Source organism: Strix uralensis, chromosome 3, assembly GCF_047716275.1.
Source record: "Strix uralensis isolate ZFMK-TIS-50842 chromosome 3, bStrUra1, whole genome shotgun sequence".
NCBI classification, from domain to species: domain Eukaryota; kingdom Metazoa; phylum Chordata; class Aves; order Strigiformes; family Strigidae; genus Strix; species Strix uralensis.
The window spans coordinates 82,931,345-82,954,372 of NC_133974.1; the positions used below are offsets into that span (position 1 = coordinate 82,931,345).

At 39.4% G+C, this 23,028-nt stretch overlaps 1 protein-coding gene across 3 annotated transcripts; it reads right to left on the reverse strand.

The window, feature by feature from the left end:
* Positions 1-577: 577 nt before the first annotated feature.
* RAB4A (RAB4A, member RAS oncogene family) lies at positions 578-21,387 on the reverse strand. 3 transcript variants are annotated; one of them, XM_074863120.1, is made up of 8 exons: positions 21,191-21,387; positions 12,948-13,028; positions 11,637-11,751; positions 10,056-10,118; positions 8,668-8,822; positions 7,637-7,732; positions 5,351-5,511; positions 578-4,063 (listed from the first exon to the last, which is right to left on the reverse strand). In XM_074863120.1, the coding sequence occupies exons 1-7, from the start codon at positions 21,219-21,221 to the stop codon at positions 5,396-5,398; spliced, it is 657 nt and encodes a 218-aa protein (XP_074719221.1). In that variant the 5' UTR covers positions 21,222-21,387; the 3' UTR covers positions 578-4,063; positions 5,351-5,395. The 3 variants fall into 3 exon arrangements, with proteins under 3 accessions (XP_074719221.1, XP_074719222.1, XP_074719223.1); XM_074863121.1 differs by lacking the exons at positions 11,637-11,751; positions 21,191-21,387 and adding exons at positions 15,619-15,711; positions 20,497-20,639; XM_074863122.1 differs by lacking the exon at positions 11,637-11,751 and having other exon boundaries at positions 21,191-21,360.
* Positions 21,388-23,028: the final 1,641 nt, after the last annotated feature.

Here is a 23,028-nt window from a genome sequence, read left to right on the forward strand (position 1 = left end):
TGTTTTTACTCTGGCTTTAGACTCTATTTCTTGAGATTTGTATAGTGTTAATTCTTTTAGCATATAGAATATCATGTTAATGAGTTAGACTAATCTGTGTTTTTATAGCATTCATTTTGTAAGGACTTTTGAGTTGAGCTGTATACTTTTGAGCCATGAGGTACCTAGTTGAACACAAAGCATGGTTGAGATGGGTCAACTGCAAATTGACCTAGCAGTCTGGAGAAGCATCTTCCCCTGTGCTTCAGCTTGTTTCAAGCATTAACTTCTGAAGCCAGATGCTCCAAGAGGCCTAGACAGATCTACCTCAGCCCTAGTCCTTAGTGCAGACAGAAGGAAGTGAAGTGCCCCTTTGCAGCCACAGGGTTGGGGCCCTCCCAGGCCACAGCCAAAGCTGCCACCAGAGTGTGCAATGGGGGGGAAATACACTGAGGAGCTCCAAAAGCATCTGCTGCTGCTTTCCCAGCCACATACTGACTACTCAATGAATTTAGAAGTGGGTTTTTTCCAAGACCAGATAAGGTTTGTCACATTACAGACTTCACTCAACAGGCAAAACTGGCACAAGTAAATAGAATTTGCTGTAAGAAAGCAAGCTGCTTTATTTGGTGCTAGATACAAGCATTAAATGAAATAGTGTATGGCAACAGACTCATTAAAAGGTAAGACATAGGCTTTAATAAGACATTTAAATCTTTTTAAAGGTCTGAACAGCTAAAGCTCCACATCCAATAAATCCTAGGATCTAGGTACCTGGTATTATTTCATGTAAAACTCCAAGCCCTCTTGTTTTGGTAAAGTAAGAATTTTACACTAAAATCATACATAATTTAACCTATTTATCACTTACTGTTTAGGTGAGCTAGGTTTGGTTTGCTGCATGAACTATAATGCTAAAGCTTAAAATCTACTCCAGGGCTGTTATTGGCATGATGTTTATTTTTAGAAATAACCCTCAGAGGAGAAATAGTAAACAATATAGCTTGCACTGGTAAGAGCTATTGCTTCCAACAGTATTTCCCTCAGGAGTTGCCATTTTAGAAAGTTTCTTTTTAAAATGTCAGTGAGATATGCAGCATAAAAGGTTGCGATGCTACAAAATGTGCACATTAACCTGGTTAATGTGTATACAGTAAGAGTATACATTAAAAAAATGGTAAAAACATGGCAAAACTCATTATAATGACACTATTCTTTCCTTCCAGGTAGGAAGGGGACAGCTTAAGACAGTTGGTTACAGAAAGAAAAAAACTGTGCTTACTGCTTCTTAACAACAGACACTTGATCAAAACAATTATAAGAATGAAGTATACAAAAGAGGCCAGTCTTGTACATAAAGGGAAAAGGACAGGAAGAAGTGTAAGAAAATCCCTGTCAACCCCCTAAAATTTCTATTTAAAAGCAACAGAATTAAGTAACAGTCCCTACTCCTTTCAACTGCTACTGTAATAATGGAAAGAAGTTTTGATCCACCAGCCAACACCACTTCAACCATTGTAACAGTGACAGGAGAGAGGCCTTTACCTTTGCTTGTGCTATGTCCCAGCTGTTAAGTGCATGCTCAGCTTTCACTTTTGTCCATGTACCAAGAAACCTGATTAGATTGTGGTAAGGGCAGGAACAGACTCCCCAATACTCATCTTTTCACAGCATTCCACAAGTTGGGGTTTCAGAACCAACACCCTCCCTTCCCCAGCTCCAGCAGAAACACAACACATTCCAGTTAATAATACACCCTTTGGATGTATTATGGAGAACAGCTACATCCACCATCTCATTCAGAGGACTTGCTTCTGGTAATTGCTTCCAGTACTCAGAACTGGAAGCCAAGATAAACTGAGTGAGGATTAAGGCAGGTAAGTTTCTTTGGAGTTCTTTGATGTTCTGGTAAATGCACAGTTAAGCAGCTTCAAAAATACTTTACTCTTACCAGGAAGAGTATACTTATTGGAAATAATTGTTATCAGTTATGTAACAAATCCAATCCTAAATATAACAAGATACATAGGAGAGAGATGGAAAAGGCTTTGGACCCAAGAGCCTTCTTAAAACTAAACCAAGGCTTTTTAAAGTATGAAGCAAACTTAATTCCTTTTAATTCAGAGATGACCTAAGGTGTTTAGTTTTCAGATAAGCATCCATTTGAACCAAAAATGTCAGGACAAAGGGAATAGTTTTAAACACATTTCTAATTTCATGAGTGATGGTATACCTCTGTGTAGCACTCTTGTTTTGCTCTTGTGCTTTAACTGCCCTCTAAATTACAGCATCAGTTCAGTTTTCTGGTTTAGTTTTTAAACATGCATTTGACAACCCTTAAATAAAAAAGATTCATATATAGAAAATAATAAAGCATGTTTGACCTTGGAATTTCAATACTGGGTTCTGATCAAATTAATTATTTTGTGTTAATTTGTGCTTCCAAGGAGACATCCCATTTCTAGTTATACAAGTAACCAAGTAAAAATGTCACTACTGATTTCCTTCAGTGCAAGTGAAATTGCCCCCCTGATTTGGTTGAATTCAGCTACCTCCAGAAACACAAGCTTAGTGCTGCAGCTCCTTATGTGGCAAAACAAAAGCCACAGGTCTCTTACCTGATCAGTTGTCATGGCACACTAAAGTGATATGAGATACTTGTGGTTTAGTCCTCCCTCTTGGACCCTCTGCAAATCTCTCCTCCTCTTCTGTCTCCAGCTGAGGAATGAGGACACAATTCCTAATCTCTTGACCCATGCCTCTTCCCCACAATAAAAAGAGGGCAGGAAAGAAAGTCTGAATTGTGTGTTTTCACATAGAAAAAAAAAAAGACATCAGTACCAAGGTTGAAATTCCCCTTGATGAGTTTCACAGGAAGAACAAACTACGTAAGTAGTATGCTTGGTTTTTTCCTTCCATCGCATGAGTCTCCTGGGGGCAATGTGGACAGCATTACATATAGTGCACTCACATGAAGTTCAAAGGTAGAGCTCCAGCAAGTAGACTGTAAGTTCCTAATTTTAAAGTCTAATTTTAAAATGCAAGTTCTTAATTGTACTTTATGAATGTTTAAGAGAACGAAATTGGTATTTTAAATTTCATACATTCAGGATACTTTAGAACCACCTATCTGGGTTCAGTTTGTACCTCAGCAGGTACACTTCAACAGAGATCCTGTTTCCACAGCTGATTGATTGCTCTGTTTGTGGCAGGAGGTTAGGAGAGCTCCTACTGTGATAATTCTCCATAAGCCCGTGCCCCTGCCCTAGAATTACAACATACACAGAAGATGCACAGTTCTGTTCACATAAACATTTCACCTTCATGATGCCAGTGTTATACAAAACATCAGGACCAAGAAAAAAATTCAAGACAGTCAACAGCCACTTGAGAGACTTAAAAGTATTTCTTCTAAAGTTTTGAAGTTTGGTAAAAGAGCTTCAGAAGTTATTTAAGAACTGTGACAAAATAGGATATGTGAACATCAATAAAAATTACTTTTCCAACTTGACATATTAGTAAACATTAGTATGGGTCCTAACCATATGTTGAGAATCAGTCATGTCAACAGCCTGTTAGAATGTGGCAAACTAAGTAGGAAAAATAAAACAACCACCACTCACTGACAGTGCCAGTGGTTTTATAGTTCAGGTCATAAATATAAACTATTGTGCAACAAACAAACATGACAAAGCCTACCTCCGTTAAATTTGTTTATATGATAAAAAAATAAAATATTAAACTGCTTGTAGTGCAACATTCTATCAGCATACATAAGTATACCATGCTTTGTAAATTTACTGTTACATTATTTACAGTATATAGCAATGCTTTAAACTAGAGGCAAAAGAACAAAAATAGGGAATGGAAAATGTTTACATACAGGTATGAGTCTTAACACTGTCCACCAAATTATCGAGTTCGCTTTGCAGACTTGTGTGTCATGTGAACATTCCTGCCCCACACCACAGGGGCCACCTTTCTGTCAGTGTTCTGCTCTGTTTGTAGATAGCGTAAAGATGTTTTTAAAAACTGCATAGCCTTCAAGCTTTTCTGTTTCTCCAAACACCACTTGCAAGGACAGCTGTAAAATACACAAGAACTCCATCAATTATCTACATCCGATCAATCTGAAAACTCATCTCCTGAAATAAGATCAGTACTCACTCCTGCAGAGCCGTACCAAAGCTGAACTAAATTAATGCCCTTTCCAGCAGCCTCTTAGCTGAAAGATATTTTATAGGAGGAAAGTAAGGGAGGACAGCAGTTCAAGGATTCCTATCCATTATTTAAAATTCTGAGCTTTAACTGGGACCTAAGCTCCCACAATACAGAACAAAATATGAGAACAGAGAACTGTGTGCTGCCTTATTTAATGTTCTGTAAAGCTTCTGCTGGTGTACACCACTCAAACTGATAAAGAATATGCTAAAAGTGATGCGGCAACTATGCCTGCAGTATTTGTTTAATTTGATATCACTGTCCTCATATTAGCAAAATAAGGATTAATTATATCGGAATAATTAACTACACAGGGAAAAAGGACTGTCCTATGAGCCACTTACTGCAAGGAGTTAAGTAAAATCCATGACTATTGAGAAGTGTCTTAAGGACAACCGTTTATAAGAAAGACTAACCACCAAGCTATTCTTACGAGTAGGTTATGTGACTTTTATGTCTCTTCCCCTACCACTGTTCCTCACTTTCTCTGAAGAATGTCTTTGGAAGACTTTCAGAAGACTGCACACCCATTCCATAGGCTGCAACAGCCCTAGACAAGCTACTTTAGATGACAACACTGCTCAAGCAACAAATACTACAATTCTCTTGTTTATATTTCTGCTCATAGCAGACAGGAATCAGAATGACTTCAGGCTGCTTTTATGTAGGAAAAAGAAAAGTCAGTTGAAGTTTGAAATCCAGTATTACCTTTAAGTCTCAATCTTTAAACTTCATATTTTCAGAAAAGACTATATAATAGCTTTGGACAAGACACTGCACTTTGTGAATTCTCATTTCTAGTAATATTTGTCCATGATACAACAGAAATGATTCACCTTCGCTACAGTGCATTAGGTAACTATTAGGACTATAATGCATTTCAGGAACACAGAATGTTAAAATGTTTTCCACAGCATTACTCAGAGTAAGCAAAGATCTAGAAATAGCTCAGTAAGAGCACTAGTCTTGCTTTAGTGGGCAGACAGTAGAAGAAAAATCAAAGTATAAAAAAATAATCCTTTCTACTGTGAATTATTTCACTAGATTCTGTGTTACTTTACAGGCTAACTGTAAAAAAGCCAAGCACTCGATACAGCACATATATGAGATATGGTAATTTACCCAACACCTGAGATTTTTGTAATCTTACCTTCTGTATCTAAAGCAAGTATTTGGGATTTTCTGTTTTGTTTCTTTAACACCCACATTCTTGAGCACTTTGTGCTTGTGCTCTACGTGGTGATCTCAGCTGTCTCAAGGCAGCATCTCCATACTGAATACCTGAACCCATTCTTTCTGGATCCAATTCTCCTGATGAGAAACACAGTGGTCACAAGATGATGGATCACGTACAAATAATACATTCTAATTTAACTGACAACATTAGATAAAAAAATGCATTCTGCTCTAGTTATGGAAGATCTATTGTAATTCTGTTGACTTTTAGGTGATTCCAAACCTGTATCATTTTCTCCTGTAATTTCAACCATGTGCCCTTAACCATAATTGGAATAATCTCCCCAGGGAGGTGGTGAATTCCCCAACACTGGACACTGTTAAGATTCAGCTAGACAGGGTGCTGGGCCATCTTGTCTAGACTGTGCTTTTGCTGGGAAAGGTTGGACCAGGTGATCCTTGAGGTCCCTTCCAACCCAGTATTCTATGATTCTATGATCATGACAAAGCGGTTTGTCTCCGAGTTAGGCTGCAACAAGAAATGTATTTGCACTAACTTCTTCTAACAAATGAAATGTCCAAAGTTTTCTGCAAACACTTAAAAACCACCTGCTTTCAGAGACTAATATGCAAATAAAGTAGTACTGCAGGCACCAAGCCAAACAAAACAGATCAATCTGACAGTAGGATTCCATAAAGCACTGGCCCCAGAGAAAATGATCTCAACCTTCTCTACTTCTGGTATCCATTTCTGCCTACTCCATATCCTATGTCTTCAGAAATGTTCTTAGGGCTGTATGGTGGACTGTCCAAGATTAGAAACATTTAGTCTAAAAAAAAAAAAATGAACAAAACCAAAACAAAGAATCCCTCTGAATAATTGACACCACATATTCAGGTTCACTGCACACACGTGAGCCCTTTCTAAGTTAGCAGATGACACCATGTTGAGGGGACCAGTTGACAGCTCAAGGGTAGGGCTGCCACTCAGAAAAGACCTTGGCCAAGCTAGAGGAACAGGCCATCAGGAGCCTCATGAAATTCAGCAACTACACATGCAGAGCTCTGCGCCTGTGATGGAACAAGCCCAAGCACTGGGGAGTGACCAGGTAGATAGCAGCAATGGGTTAGCACTGGGACGCATTGCCCAGAGGGGCTGTGGAATCTCCATTCCTGAAGCATCTCAAAACGTGCCTCACCAAACCCAGGCAACTTGCTCTCACTTTGAACTTGAACATTCTTTAAACAGGAGGCCAGACTAGAGCCCTCCATAGGTTCTTTCCAGTCTCAATTTCTCCATGATTCAGTGCATGTGTGCTGGCACAAAGAAAACATAAGAAGCACTCAGAAAACAGGACTTACTTTTGTTGTGGTAATGCCTCTTTAATCAATCATGGAACTACTGTACTATGAGAAACTAGATATACTTTGCTTTTTTGTTTTTTGTTTAAAGTAAAAGCTGCTGTTTGGCATTGATTTGATGCAGTAATCAGGAAATTCCTATGAAAATACCATATTCTTTTCATCTACGAATATGTGTTTGGCATTCAAAATATGTAATTGGAGTTTGAGACAGACTTTTCAATATGGCCAATACTTAAAACCTTGAAGATATCAAACAGCTAGAAAAGAGAGGAAAACTGGAATGCAGATTAGCTGTAATGACACCTAACACTTAGGAGCCTGTCTCCCATAGAAATCTGCCCACTTGCACTGAGAAGCTTCTGGTATATTTCTAAATCTGCAAAAGTAAAAATGGTTTCAACCAAGAGGCAAGAAGGTCACTTCTGAGAAACACAGTTGCTAGGAAACATCCCTGTAATTTTCAGTATTACTGTTCAAATTCTCTTGACTGTATTCCCTGCTACATGTGAGAAGCAGAATTAAAAGTTATGCCTGCCCTGATACTAGGTTTTTATTCTGCATTGCTAAAACTGTCTAATGTCAGGCTTGATGTTTGTAGGGACATAGCAACCCACAGACTGCACAGCCTACACTCAGAGCTGACTGTTAAGGTAAACACTGTGTAAAACATCCATAATTCACACCACCACCCCTTTTAGATACAGAGCTCTGACTTAGACATCCATTTCTATTAAAACATATGGGAAGCAGCTATAAACAAAATGTGTTATTTTAACAACGAGATTTTGGTTCTTTGGGTTAATTCTATTAGACAAATTTGAATGGTGGTATTTCCACATGTACTTGTAGTTTTCAGGGGAAAAAAGACATTAAAAGAATATAAATCTCAATTTACCTGATTCAATTTTATTGAGTATTTTTCTTGCACACTGTACAAAGGCCTCTTCAACATTTTCCCCCGTTAGTGCACTTGTTTCCAAGAACATCAGCTCTGCATTTGACACGAGAAAAACAATCTCAAAACAAGTCTGGAATATCCGATTCAAAGCATGAAAGCTAGGAACAATACATTTAAAATTTCTTAAAAACTATTGTAAAATAGTATGGTCTAGAAAAATTAGCTTTTGACAGCAAAACTACAAAAAACTCCCTCTGAAATTTACACATTAACTCAAAAAGTTAGAATCCAAAGATAATAACCTGGGCTGTGCATGCAAAGTAGCACATGAAACCAAAGAACTTCATATAATTTCACATTAATAGAAATTTATATGCAAAAGGACAGCCAGTAGCCACAGTTAATAGAAAAGGCTATTCATAATTGATTTATAAAAGAGAAGAACATATTTTACTGATGGCAGGACTGTAGCACAGAAGCTCAGACTGAGACTGGCTTTAGCTGCCACAGAAATGTGTCCTCAGGCTGGAAATTCTGAACACTACAGACCAGGTAATAGTCCTCTGAGATCCATGAACTCAGTTTCCCATGAGTAAAACTCATTGCTTCCAACTGCAGCACACTCCATCCAACCTCATCTATCTACAGATAGATCTACAGAATTTGTAAGATGCTGAAAACTACGAAATTGTGCTCTTCATTTTCTCCTCAGCCTCCTCAGCCCTCTGGAAGCAAGGCAATACCTGAAGTTGTATTACATTCCCCGGGGAATATATTTCCACATAGAAGCTTTTCTTTGAGTACCAGCTGTGACTGGAAGAATCACTGGTAATAAGACTTAAATAGTACATGTAGTTTTTCACTGCAGGCACTGTCCTTTCTCTATGCCTCATGTACTGACAGAACTCTCTCTTCTGTAGGTATTTGACAAGGTATAGTGGGCAAAGTACTCCCTAACTGCACAAAAATTAAATTATTTTAAGTATTAAGCATCTTTGAACGCTACATGAAGATTTTATACTACTTACCATTTTCTTGTGCAAACCGGGATGCTTCTAAAAAAGTAACTTCACGATCAGCATCAAGATCCTTTTTGTTTCCACATAGTATTATCACAATATTTTGACTCGCTAACATTCTAGCATCCGTCAACCAATTAGTAAGCGCATTGTAGGTTTCCCGGCTATGTAGAAAATGACATCCTTTATTAGAATATACCCATTTCTCTTGAACAGATCACTGAACTAAAGCTCAGAAGACAAACCTGTATTTGTGGCAAGCAACAAATCGCTGCTAGTCAGGCAAGTCACCTACACACCTCAATATGCCAGCTATGAACTGGGAAGAGTATCAAGTTCTTTCATGAAACTATTTAAAAGCTTAAAGTTTTTAAAAAGCAAATTAAATCAACCACAATGTATAAATACACACAGTGCTAAAATACCCTGTTAATGTGGAAAGTTAAAATTTTAAGCACTAATCTAGTTTCAGCCTTTTATGCATGAAATTTTGGGATAACAGAATGAGTTACTGTTTAACATGGAATTCAAGCGATACTTAAATTTCAGGTGGGATTGTAAGAATTTACTACACTTGTGTAGAATTGTGTGCCTGAACTTTCACATTTGTGCCAAGACCAGTAATATCACAGGCAGTTCCCCTGCACACACCATTAGTCCTTGTAGTGGTGGTCAGAGATAAAGCCTTCAAGCAGTAAGACTGACAGATGAGTCCAACTGACCTTAAGCACAAAACACAGATTTCAAAGACTGCTCAGAGGAGAACAGTCTGCTCACAGGACAAAAAGAAACAGATCGAGTGAATCATTATTAACCAACACAAAACTTAATCTAACAAGTATCAGTCAATGGTGATTGACTGGAAAAAATGTGAAAATGTGTATGGTAAGTTATTCTGTTGGCTGCCTATAATATTAAATGTAATATTAAAATATTAAAAGATGCAAAGATAAACAGAATTTTGGGCTACAATTAAGGAATACATACGTAGAGCCAGCCTCTCCAGAGGATGACATGTTATACCAGCATACTAACATGCAGTTTCCACAAATAGGGATGTACCACCTTGGTTAAAAGTTGCTAAAAACTGCTCTTAGTTTCTGTTGCAAGGCTTCCTGAGCCAGTGGTTGCATGTAGTCCACCATGATTAGACCAGCTGCTGGTGGGCCAATTCCCATGTATCTAACCCTTTGAGACTGTTTACATTTATGACATTCACAATAGCTCATGTACACAAGTTCCAAAAGTTAAATATGCACTAAACCAGAAGTACTTTTATACTTATTTTCTTTCCTTCCTGCCCATTCTCTGTTAAAGGCTTAGGTACCTGGGGAAGAATCATTCTGCGTTAATCGTATCTGGTAGTCCATAAGCAAAAGACTTGCTAGTTTTCTTACCTGGTTATATCATAGACAAGCAAAGCACCTGCAGCTCCTCTATAGTAACTCCTTGTTACAGACCTGAAATAGAATTACAGATGTACATTTCTGTAGTATCTTCATTGTTTCAAATCTGGGTTAATATAATGCAATCTATATGAAACAGAATTCTTATTTACGTATTTAAAATGTGGTTTTTAGACAACATTATCAGCTGTGCAGCAGCAGACTATTTACAGCTAGACTTTTGATGAAGCACTTTCACTAAATATAGTTGTACAGGGATTCTCAAAGTCCACTATGACCTGCATACTGCTGAAGCTACACATATTATCATACTATATGGCCCGATACAGAACTGGGAGCTGATGGTGGTATCTGTGGCATGAAAAGAACATAATTTATGTTTGAACTCTCAGCAGTGAGGAAAGAATGAGCAAAGTAGCTGTAATTGAACAATTTAAGACTCCTTAAGTTCAAGAGAACAAGGCAAGGAAAGCAAAGCAAAGCATCCTTCAAAAGGCAGGAAAAAAACCAAACAACCTGCTAAGTATGCAGAGGTGTGATCAGCCTTAAAAAGAAAAGAAACAGATTATAAAAAGCAACAGGAAAAAAGGACCCACAAGTCTGTGAACACTCTGAAATTTAAAGAGCAGGATTTGCACAAGCCTATGAAAGTAGAGAGCCTCTAAGTTCCTCAGAATCCCAGGATATCTGGCCAACACACTGAAGAGATCTCATTAATGGAGACCACATAGCACCACCCAGCTTTACCTAGTCACTGATGTGACTAAAGAACTTGTCTAACAGAAGACATTTACCTCGATTGCTGCCCATTATTCAGACTTCTACCACCACACTCACCTTTGTTAACCACTGCCCCCCTCTGCCCCAAACCAAAGAAACCTCACACACGCACCCCTCAAAAATATAAAAAACTGATGTCCTACTTGATGGTGAATGTACTCAGGAATACATTAGATCTTTACTGTATTTGATCTGTGCCTCAGATGTATGACACAGTTAAAATACAGCATTAAAAGTGGTTCTAAGCTGACAAATACGTTGCTTTTTCTTTAAGAAACTTAAGAGATCTCCACCTTTCTAGAAGTGTATTTAGCCAAGTGAACTTGACAACAGATTTTTTTTTTCCCCCTCTAATAAAACAACATTATACTATGAAATTGTTCTCATGCAGATTTTGAATAGCTTACAACTTCCTGGCATTTACTTATTCCAACCCACAGGTCTTCTAAACACAAAGTTAAGGACACACAGCTAGTTAAAACTTTTCTGAGTTTGGCTGGTGAATAAACTTTTACCATATACTCTACTCATATACCTTAACTATCACAGAAAATGCCCAATGGAAAAAAGGGCAGAACCTCAGATCCTGCAAGGCAGCATTGCTTTACTGAAATCAATAGATTTATGTTGCTATGTCCAAGTAAGATCTGGCCTAGTTAATAATATGAAAGCAGACGCACAATTCCCCTTACTAAGAAACTATGCCTACTTATAAAGCAGGGATAAATAATACCCAACAGCCACAGCAACAATTTAATAACAAATACTTAATAAAATTATTTAAAAGGGTACCTGAATCTCTCTTGTCCTGCTGTATCCCATATCTGCAATTTTACATATTTACCACCAACATTTATGATTTTTGAACCAAATTCCACTCCTATAGTATGATTTGAGTCATCTTTGACTACAAAAAAGAAATAAAACCAGACTTATTTAGAGAATAGAGCAAATAATTCGTTTTTACATAATCCAATTTAAGTATAATAAAAACTCCTCAGCGTTGAAATTACAAACTACTTCCTGAACCATCAAATTCAGTGCCACTCATAAGTCTACTGCTACCATGCAGAAATAAACATTCTTACAATTTTTGAATAGCTTATTCCATTCAAAATAATTACTAGAAAGGCCTGCCTTAACCAAATCATTCCCAGTTCACATTAATAAACAGCAAGATAACTTTTGTACATTTTTTTTTCCCAGCTGTGTTTTCTAATACTTCAATGCGATTTAAAATTAAAATTCATGGAAAAGCAGAACACAAAAAGACAGTCTTGCCCATGAATAAGCAAGAGCTACTTCTTTAAAGGATGAAGTTAAGACACTTCCTCTATGTACACTGTTGATAACACAGATTCTCAGCAATATGCAACTGCCCATACTAGAAGCAAGGTCATGGTTCAAGTTCAATCATAAAATCATGCCATGCGCCTTAGTGATTACACATTCTTATCCTAGAGCTATTCCTCAGGAGATAAGGTGAATTACCATTCGGTTGAGAAAGATAAGTCACCTTAGATTTACAAAGGCTTCTAAATGCGTATTATTTTTGTTTTTCATGAAACTAAATGCACTACTCGACAGGAAATCTTCTTTTCTATCATCTGTTCCTCTCTAAATAACATTTACAGTGGAGTCTCTACCAGTATTTATCACAGAACACAGTCCTTAAAGAACAAAGAGTGTCTATTTATTTACAAAGACTACAGGCTTTCTAAATCTACTCAAGCAATTCAACTTTTCTTTCATCTGCTCAGTATTTTTTCTAAAAGATCTAAGTCTCTGCTGTATGTCTTAGGGAAGTTTATAGCTGCAAGATATAATTCTCACAAAAAGTAAGTTTGTATTTTCAATATCCTGCTATATTTATTTGAGAGTAACAGAGAATACTGCTCAATATCAGTCTTTTGATTAGAGGCAAACAGTGAGCAATAAAGATTTACAGCATGGTTCTGAACATAATTCTCAATCAAAATCATCATCTATACAAATAAGAGTATTACAGGAACTTCCATATAAAGAAGAGATACTCATGTAGGCAGAGCCTTCGTCTGTGGCACAAAGCAATGGAGAACTCTTACTGTGCTCACATATACTTACATTTCTTTTCAATAAATTGGTGTAGTAAACAGGATTTTCCAGTTCCAGCATTTCCTATGACCAAGAACTTAAACAGGAAATCTGAAGGTTGAAAGACAAAAAATAAAGCTAAGTTTTAGTATGCACTCACATTTTTGTCACAAGACCAAGTACACAAGCCAGCTACTCTCTAGTAGCTGTTATTTCAAAGAGAAGGGAATAGATGACAAAATTAGAATAATAATAAATCTGAAGAATAACCCAGTGTATTCAACAGTGATGTTACAAAGAGCTAAGAATGCTACTTGTGTATGGAGATACAAGAATGACAAGAAGAGATGGAAACAGCTGAATTTGAATTCAGTTAAAATAGGCTGAATTACAGGTATATGGTTGACTTGTATTTCAGCAACCTGTTTTAAGGGTAAGCAAGCTACTAATTATAGTCAGTACAAATGCCCTAAATAACGATGATGTTCCTTTAAAATCTGGTTTTGTACTTTTAAATTTTTTTGTATTTTTATTTTCATAACATAATTTGAACTTATATAACTGCTTAATACTCCTTCGTTTTAATACTTGTGAAGCTGAAACAACTTCAATATATTTCTACAGAATTTATGGGAAAGAAGTGATTTTTATCCTGGGATGCCTGCTTTCACATTTCCTCCACACGGTAAATTACGATATAGGTACTTCTGGTACTTTACCTATTTATGAGCCATTTACATCAGTAATACATGTATTCAAGATTTATGGTCCATTTGTGTTAACAGTTGCATATAGTGCTTTAATACTACCTCCCCAGATCTGCTTTCAGTTTGGCTGAAGACTGAGGAAAGCTTCCTTGTCTTACCACTCTCAAACATATACACCAATAAACTGTCATTAGAAAGCTTACAATTGCTTCCCCCAATATACAGCCACCAAGGCAACCTTAACAGTTCCTGCAAGATTCAGTACTTATTTTTCTACCAGCAGCAGCTTTTTTAACAGTCATCTTTACAACTTTACTGCACAGTTTCTCTTATAAACATAGCAGGTCTGCAGAAGACATCAAGTAAGCATGCAAAGAGAAGGATCAAGTTTGCAATATCAACAAAAATAAAAACTTAACATGAATTTCTTTAACAGTGTTCAGAGGGTTACACAGATAGTGAACCCAAGTTAGACTATCCTAAGCAAGTCAAAGCAATGATACATTACTCCACCAGAACTCCGTTTGAGTCTTTAGTTTTACAGATTGAATTTAACATGCGCACAAATCTACGTGCTCATTCCATGTCATGCAGCAATTGTTATTTGTTATGGTACATTATAAACACCCCCTAGCAATGGTAAAAGCAACAAGCAAGTTTCTCGTATGGTAAGAAAACTCCCACTGTTGAAAATTCAATAGCAAAACAGACGGCTAGGAGTCCTGGGAATGTTGTCTTCACTTGCCTTCCAAATATTATTTCTATTTAAAATGAAGTGGTGTTTTACCAAGGATTTTTGGTTTTTTTTTTACATTTTACCTTTGCATGATTTGTCTTGTTTCAAATGTTGTAACAGGCTTGATATAAATTCTGTATTCTACCCTCCTAAGAGACTGCTGTTTCTTGCTCACAAATATGACCACTTACACGCTCAAGACATTCTGTTCCAAACTCCTCTCATTCTTCACGCCCCCACCCAGCTGCTCATGCTTTCTGGATGAAAAAAATAGTTACAAGAAGGATTTTGATTCAGGTCGTGAAATCGTGTGTTATCTCCTGTAAAGGAGCGCCCTTCATGTCACTCAACTGCAAAACACGCTGAAGCTGAGAATGCTTCATTCTATCAAACCTTCACTGTTAGTATGAAATGTAGATATCATATAGCCCCAAAGTGTTAGGTTAAGAAAAAATTAATCTCTGAAAGAATGCCAAGTTTCTCTTTTTATGGACCAAATATCACTAGTTAGCTGCCTTGTGTACCTTTTGTATATTTAAACTACTGTGGGTGTGTGCAATCTCACTGGTTTTACCACTTTCAAGGAGTTCCTCAAAATGGGAGATGTTCTGAGACAGTCACGATTAAAATAATCTGTTTCTGGTCTCTGCAGTTTTTCCAAAAAAAAATTCAAAATCCAGCTAAAACTGGTTCTCCTATGTATCTGGTGAATGCTGTTTGTCAGATTTTCTTGTTAAAAACAATTCAAGTCTACCTTCCTTTTTTTCCACGGAACATTATCGATAGTAGTATAACAGCTACTGTCAAACTAAACCAGGAAAAGATTAAAACCAAAACTACTCCTACACTGATTTGCCCTGTGATTGTAAGCACTGGTTGTTAAATATGGTTCACAAAGCCAGACTTGCACAATCCACAAACCCATGCTGAACAGCAAATTTAACACGCTGCTCTGTTCTGCACAGACAGGCCGCAGGCCAGCGAGAATTTGAGACAGCGGTGTCACCGGCAGGGACTGATCTGGAATAGCTTCAGAACAGCAGTGTATTTTTCCTGAGGTGTTTTAAGTTGAGGTGCTTTATCTTTTGCTCTGAAAGCAAGAGTGATATTCGGGGATTTTATATTCATGTCTTTAAACCGATAAAGCATTCTAGCAGCAGTTTATAGAACCCCAATTCCTATCAAGATTCTATTGTGCCAGACAACTTTAAAAGGGAATCTTTCCTACAAATAAATCACTTAAATGCCAATTCAATACCTGCTTACTTAGTAGACAAAAAGTGTATTTTCTTCTGGCAAAACAGCAAACAGATTTTCCAAGGTGAAACTTGAAACCGCAGTTACTTTCAGACTGTAAACAAGTGAATTGGAAATATGGTTTATTCTACCACAGAATGGAAATATCAAAATCTTGTAATAAAAAAAATCAAAACCTTGCTGCACCAAAGAAGGCAGCAATGTTTCCAAACACACGCAGACTTGTAGAGTAAATGACACTTTGAAGTTACATTCACAAATGCGACTGTGCTTCTACCAGTTTAAACTCCAATTTTTGTAAATTGTCCAAAGCAGCAAAAGATTTTCAGAGTTATGTTTACACAAGCACTGGATAACATGTTTCAGGAAATGGGGAATATTTTAGACATTTAATCAACTGCCAGGAAAGACAAGAAAAAGAATTTGCCAATACCAAAAGTCACAAGTATCCAATTTAACAAGTTTTTAAGTTCACAGCCTAGCACATTAATGAGTAAGGTAATAGCAGGTAAGAACAGGGAGAACATTTTTCATTTTGTTATTCTGGAACTTCTTGCTTATAATGTCATTCTGTATGATAATGGGAATCGCATCAATCACATTTTTATAACTTTTTTTACTGCTTGATTTAGGACATGAAGTATCTTTTCTTTGAACTGTACAGATGTATCTAAAAATTTAGCACAGTTCAGAAATACAAAAACTGAATGAGACTGGGCAGATGGCTTCTCTTAACCCAGCTGTAACATCACTGTGTACTCTCACATTCAGGAAAAACTTTTATATATTCATCCTTTGCAATTTCAACAAACGCAGCTCATGTTCCAGTGTTTGCTCTACTGCTTAATTGCTCTAGCTTTTCCTTTTGGTGTCCTCTTCCCAGAGGAGTTAAGTCACTTCACAGCTTGCTCTTTTTTTCTCCCTGCGATTGACAAAGCAGCTCTGAGCTCCAACATTCCAGATAGTTGCCAAGGCTGTCACCCTAGAGAAGTTTTTCTTTTGAATTCTGCTGTTCCTCCTTCATGAAAAAGCTGAAAAGCAACATCATTCAGATGTTGCAAATGCTTCCTACCATGCTGACTACTGAAAAGGTCTAGAAAAGTTGAAGTACTTTGCCTGTAAATAAAATCATCATTATACAGAAAGGATTTAGGACAAAAACTGAACTCTGTACCAGAAGGAAAGTGGGTTACAAGACATGCGCTAGAGAAAGCGTAAAGAGATAAAATAGCATAGCACAGCTGTTTAAGGAAATAAGGCAATATAAAGAATCAACTTACTCCCCTCTGTGAGCTACATGCATCACCTGATCCCAAACTGGGTAGGGGGTACGGGGTACAAAACTTTTTTTCTAGTATAGGTGAAAAGGAGTAAAACTGTGGCTCCATCCCAAAGATGCACCAGCAGCTAAACTACATGGGGGGGGGGGCTGAGGTGGGGGGAGGAGGAAGAGGGTGAGCTGAGGGGAAAGGAGAAGGGAAACGATTGTGGGCTTTGACTCAAGAACCAGCAGAAACAGATGCTTGATGTGGAAACCACCCCCAGACAGCCAGCCACCTTCTTCAACTGAAGTTTACTCCAGCAGAAGGAATAAATAGCAGCTTCTAAGCTACTGCAGCTTAGTCTTTAAAAGGTAATGAGAAATAAATTGTTTCTTGTATGCTTGCTAATACAGAAGGGGGTGGTGGGGGGGGAAAGACCAAATTAAATCCTCAATCTCAATTTGGTCTTCTTCCAATTCCTGGATAAAAAGTAGAACTTACATTCACTAATGCTCTTTGGAAACCCTGTCATTCACACCATGAAAAGAGTCTTCTGGTAGTTAGACACCTATTTTGCAGAAGTCTGCATAAGGAAACAGTGCTCTGAAGCATTCCTACTGGCATATGCTGCCTCTAAACAAGAGAAAAGATGAGCTATTCTCCCTGCTCACTACTTTCTCTAGCAGTAAGAGTTAACAAGATAAACAGGTAAAACAGATAAACCTGGCTCTATTCCAATCTGCTTAATGAATGCTTGAAAGAGGGAAGATCTGCAAAAATCTTACAAGCAAAAGGGCTATGCCCTCTAAGCAATAAAATCAGATTTGAAATAAACTGAGGGCCAGGGTGATAAATGCAGAAACCATCAGATAAGGGGCGGGGGGTAGGCAGGGAATGTGCAAATAAGGATGAATCAAATTGTCCAGACCAAAAAGGAATATTTTTACACAGACTGAAAGACTATACATTCTCTGACAATGACAGAGATTAATAAACTTATATGACTAGACTGGGAGTAGTAGATACTGATGGAAGAAACATAGGGAAGTAGGTACTAAAGAGATTTGACTAGAATCTTACGTATCACATTTATTCAAAGGTAGTACAACCTTTCTTCTAGCTTTCTACCATTTAAAATCCAAAGGTTGTTTTGCATTTATCTATTAAGGGTAAGCTATTTTTATGTCAGTCTATATTTACCATAACATAAAATCAGATACATTTTGCACTTGAAAGCAGGAGAAAGCATGCATGCGTTATGTGGTAACTATCTACAGAGAAGCCACTACATCTCAGAAACTTGAGTTAAAATAATTTTCCTATGAGAGATTTGTTTCCAATGTTACAAGACAAACTTTTTGAACAATGACCGTCCTCTCCCAAAAGCAGCAGTAAAATGTTCTTTCTAAACTTACGTTTCAAAATTCATGCAGTTTTCTTGTATTCATGATTGTTTCCATTTTGGTTTTGGCACTTCAAGGGAAATAAATTGATCACATAGGAAAGGGATAAACAGATTAGAAAGCTAAGAACAGAAGATATACAACCGATGAAATAGATCTACAGGAGAGAAAACATAGATTGCGAACAAAGAATTTAGCACCGAGACTGTGAGACGCTACAGACCTTGGTTTGAAAAGAGGGAAGTAACAAGAATCACAGTAAGGGACAGAAATAGTTGGGAAAACTGGATGAACAGAAAAGCTTCAAAGCAGACAGAATTTGATGCAAAGAACTCAAGGGTGGAAAAAAAGCAAACCAGGAAGAGTCATATAAATTAACTGAGGTGGATAATGAAGTATAATAGGCAGAAAGGACAGACAAGAAGAAAGGCTCTTTATTTCTCATGGATTGAGAAAAATACTGAAAAATACACTCCCCCTTCAAAGGGAAGAGAAGTTGAAAACTCACAGCAAAATTAAGTCATATAAAAGTCAGACAGCAAAATGACATTAAAAAAAACCCAAACCACGAACCACTTTCCTGAGCCTATCTGTATGGGATAAAAAGCTTGAGGTCACATAATTAGAATGGGTCATAATCCATGATAAAAATCCGTGATAAATAGAAAAATGCAATTCATGAATAAGCGTCTGCAAGGGTAGAATCTACAGGGATTCCAGCACTGAGGTGATACAGTGACCACTGATCTGTCACCAGGGGGAAACTGCCCTAACACTTCTATCATCCCTGAAGATCCCTGTAACAGCTGGTCAGAAACAAACCACTCTTTGTTAGGACTGTGAGCACATTAAATCCCAGAGAGTTCATCAAGCACAGAAGATCCACTATTTTATCATATCATACTGTTTACTTTGAACCGTCAATTGGGCTGCTACATAGGCAGACAGGACACTGCAAAATTACTGATTATTGTTATGATCAGAGATGGTATAGCCATTGTTAAAATTTTATGTTATAACTTAGTTTGTATTTTATCTACTCTAAACCTTGACCATTTCAATTATTCTAGCTCAGAATTTTTGTAGCTTGTGTATGAATAGAACAAACATTGAAACTCAGAAGAGAAATACACCAAACAAGAATTAAACAAACAAAAGGAACAACCCACAACTGCAAACCTCCAATTTTATGGGCTTATTTTCTAGGACACCAAAACAATCAGAAAGTATCAACAGCTACACTGGGCTTACAATCATTATTTTGCATCACTGAAACAATGCAAAAAATGTTGAAATGTACTTGTTTAAGATACAATAATCTATCCAGCTTGCTTACTATTACATCATAAAAAGAGGAGCACCGCTGAAATTCTCTCCATCATCTCTGGTCGTCTACCAACACCTTTGCTTAGAGGCCACCAATCCCACTGTAAACACTGCCAAAGTGATCCCAGTTCTTGATCACAAATTCAGAGCATGAAGAATTAGTTCAAACTCAAATCTAGATCTACAAAGCACACATCTCTGGTTTCTACATGTAAGTTTTATGTGTTTCAAGAAAGTATGGAAAAAATAAGCAGGATCTTAACATCCTAACATTTGCACTTCAAGGGCTGCCCCATGCTCTTGCCTCATTTGCCCCTTAGTTCTGTGCATCTGCTGTACACAGGAGCACTGACCAGTGGAACAAAACATCTTAAGCACTGATGACGAGGGTATTGAAAATAAACTGACTTGCAGAGCAGAAACAATCAGGTCAGTTCGCCTACTAGTAAGAACTCTTGATGGCCACACCAGCCTCCCTCGCAGTTAGCATAGCAGTTGTGTCCAATTTGGCTTTAATTATCCAAACTATTCCTTGTTTTCAAGACTGCTCTAAAAGCAAGAGGATGCAAGCCCAGCTCTGAGGTCTGAACAGCTACTGTAGATGTTGCAACAGACAAAGCTAGAAAATGACAAGTGAAAGGGTTTATCACAGTATTCAATTCTGATCTTACTCTCCAACAACCTATCACATGGACTTTGAATATGTTTACATCTATGATGGCATTTTTATACTGCAAAATCTTACAGAAGTGTATGTTCTGGAAAGGGGAGAAAACCCAAATTGCTTCAAGAAGCGCTGTTTCAAGCAAAGTTACTAAGAAGAGAAATGAATACTATTCCATTGCTTCTAATCTCCTCCACCTAGCCAGCAATACTAGCTCTACTTACCTTTTCGACGCCTCACTTCTCTTTGATGTTTCCCTGTAAAGCACTGACACACCCTGTCACCACCTGCAATCCAACTTACTCCTTCGGATGTTTTTCTACCAGTAGTAGTTAGACACCCAGGCCAACATAGGGACGTATGAACACATTCACGGAGCTTTTTCCCCTAAGTCACTCTCACAATCAGTTCTTACTTATGCTTGCACCTCTAAGACAACAGGACCTAACTTGACCCTCAAAAAAGAACAATCTCCAATTAAAGAAACGTGCAGCTTCTCCTAAAGGACATGCACTGCAACTTTCCTTCTGAATTCAGTTAACCATAACAAGCAGCGTCTAAGTTCCCTCGCCTAGATTTCACCTACGTGTCGAGTCACCACCTCCACAGCACGGAGGGTAACTGAAGGCCGGCTGTGCCGCCAGCCCGGGAGCGAAGGGAGGGGCAGGGCGCTGCGGTGCACACAGCGCACACCGACAGGCAGAAACACCCGCCCGGCCCCGCAGAACCGCCACCGCCGGCAGCTGCGCCCCTCCCGCCCCAGGGGCTCAGCCCCGGCGCTGCCGCCCCTCCTCCCTCACAGCGGCGCGGCCGCCGCCCCGCTCCCCAGGAGGCGACTGCCCGGCCGCGGGCCCTGCTCCCCGGGAGGGGAGGAGGAAGAGGAGGGTCCCCCCACCCCGCCCCGCCCCCGGTTCCTACCGTAGGTCTCGGACATGGCAGTCTGCGACATTTCGGGAGCGGTGAGCACCACCCCCGCTCCGCTCCCCTCCCCGCCTCCTCCCCTGCCCGGGGACGGTGCTGACCGCCGGAGGCTCGCGGGCCGCCCGGGAAGCGGACAAGCCACCGGCGCCCCGGCCCGCCTCAGCCCCGCCAGCCACGGCCGCAACTGCGCACGCGCGCCCAGGCCGCCTCGCCCTCCGCCGGCGGCGGGGGGTGTGCGCGAGCCCCGCCTCCCCGCGCAGGCGCGGCGGCCTCGCGGCCGGCGGCCCCGCCTCCCCCGGGACCCGTCACCAAAACAAGGCGCACGTGCGGGGCTGCACCGCCGCGGCGCTGCTGGGGCGGGGGCGCGAGTGCGGCCCACGTGACACCACCCCCCTCACCCCTCCCAGGGCGAGGCGGGAACGGCCGGTGAGGGGACAGGGTGGCTATGGCGGTCGCGTCCGTGTTCACAAAAAACCCCCCTCGCCAAACACGCCCAGTGCCGCTGCGCTGCGGGCGGTGGAAGCGGTCGGTGTTTGTATGATTAAGAAGTTCCCCGCCGCTCTTCCTGGAAAACGCAGCAGCTGGGGAGGCTGCAGCGGGGAGCGCGGTGCTCCCGTCCAGGGAGGAATAGTCCCTCAGTTCTGGCACGTTTTAATTGTCTCGAATCCGAGCTGATTTCGTTGACTTCCCTGCTAGTGAGCACGAAAACTTTTCCCTGGTGCAGAACCTCCTTGTGACAGACCCTTCTGAAAACTCTATCCCGCTCTCCAGCTGTAGTCATAAAATGCCTACCCCCGATTCTCTCAAATACCACCCAACACCCTCCACCAATTGCCAGCATTTCAGCCAAAGGCTGAGCCTTTTGCTGCAAATCTGTTGGAGGGACATGGCATATATAAGCTAACAGACAGGGATTTGGGTTTTTTTTGCAGAGCTCCTGATTTCACCGTTGCTTTTCTCACCTCCAAGATAAACTTCAAGGAAAGGCAGGTTGTTGAATAAACTTCCTGGGTGCAACAGCACCTCATTTACATTATTCTTTATTTAATATGTTATTAACTCCCCTGTGAGCCTGGTTAGTCTGGCAGCAAGGGGCGCTAAGACTCCACCACAACAGCCTGTCCATCTTTTCCCTCCCCAGACAATATTCTGTGTGTGTCCTCCACATTCTCCTTTCTGCTAGTCCTTTTGAAAATCCCTCTTCAGTTATTTCTGGCTTTTTAATCTTGTTGCTCACAACTTCCCATTCTTTCCACTTCTCCATCATCTCCCAAACTGTAGGAAAAACTGCCTCTGCCTGTCTCAGCCGCCTCCTTACTGAGTCTTTTGCCGGTCAAAGGTCAGCTTTAAAGTTCCTGTCTCTAAATCAGTGAAACAATACACATTGAGCCCCAAGAACCAAGAACCCCTCAGAATCTGCTGATTATTCTTGATGTTGTGCATACATATAGACAAAGGAACTTGCTACAGTTTTCAAAGAATCAACTACTTAATGAGCTCATACTATTAACAGTAATTAGAGGTTATATATACAGGTTCCCAAAGTTATCATAGCCCTGACGCACAGAGGATATTGAGATCTAAAATGTCACATGTGAGCATTTCTCTGGGGTATCTGCTCTCCAGAACACTGGAGGAAGCTGAGGAGTCTTCACATGAGCTCATGGATCCCAGTATATCATGGACGAGAGCTCTGTGGCTGAAAGCTGTCCCCCAAAATGGTACATTTTGAGGCTTAGGTCAGATCTTAAGAAGTTTGGCCTAACGTCACTGAATCCTTGGTAGGTGTTGGTTACTTTTGCTCAAAAAAAACCAAACCAAAAACCAAACCAAAA

Bases quoted from the DNA above. Each gene is read 5' to 3' on its own strand.
- RAB4A (XM_074863120.1), bottom strand. From the start codon at position 21,221: ATGTCGCAGACTGCCATGTCCGAGACCTACG. The intron at 8,823-10,055 runs GTAAGAAAACTA...TTTTCTACATAG, and splicing joins CTTGTCTATGATATAACCAG to CCGGGAAACCTACAATGCGC. The intron at 7,733-8,667 runs GTAAGTAGTATA...TGTCAAATGCAG, and splicing joins CCGGTTTGCACAAGAAAATG to AGCTGATGTTCTTGGAAACA.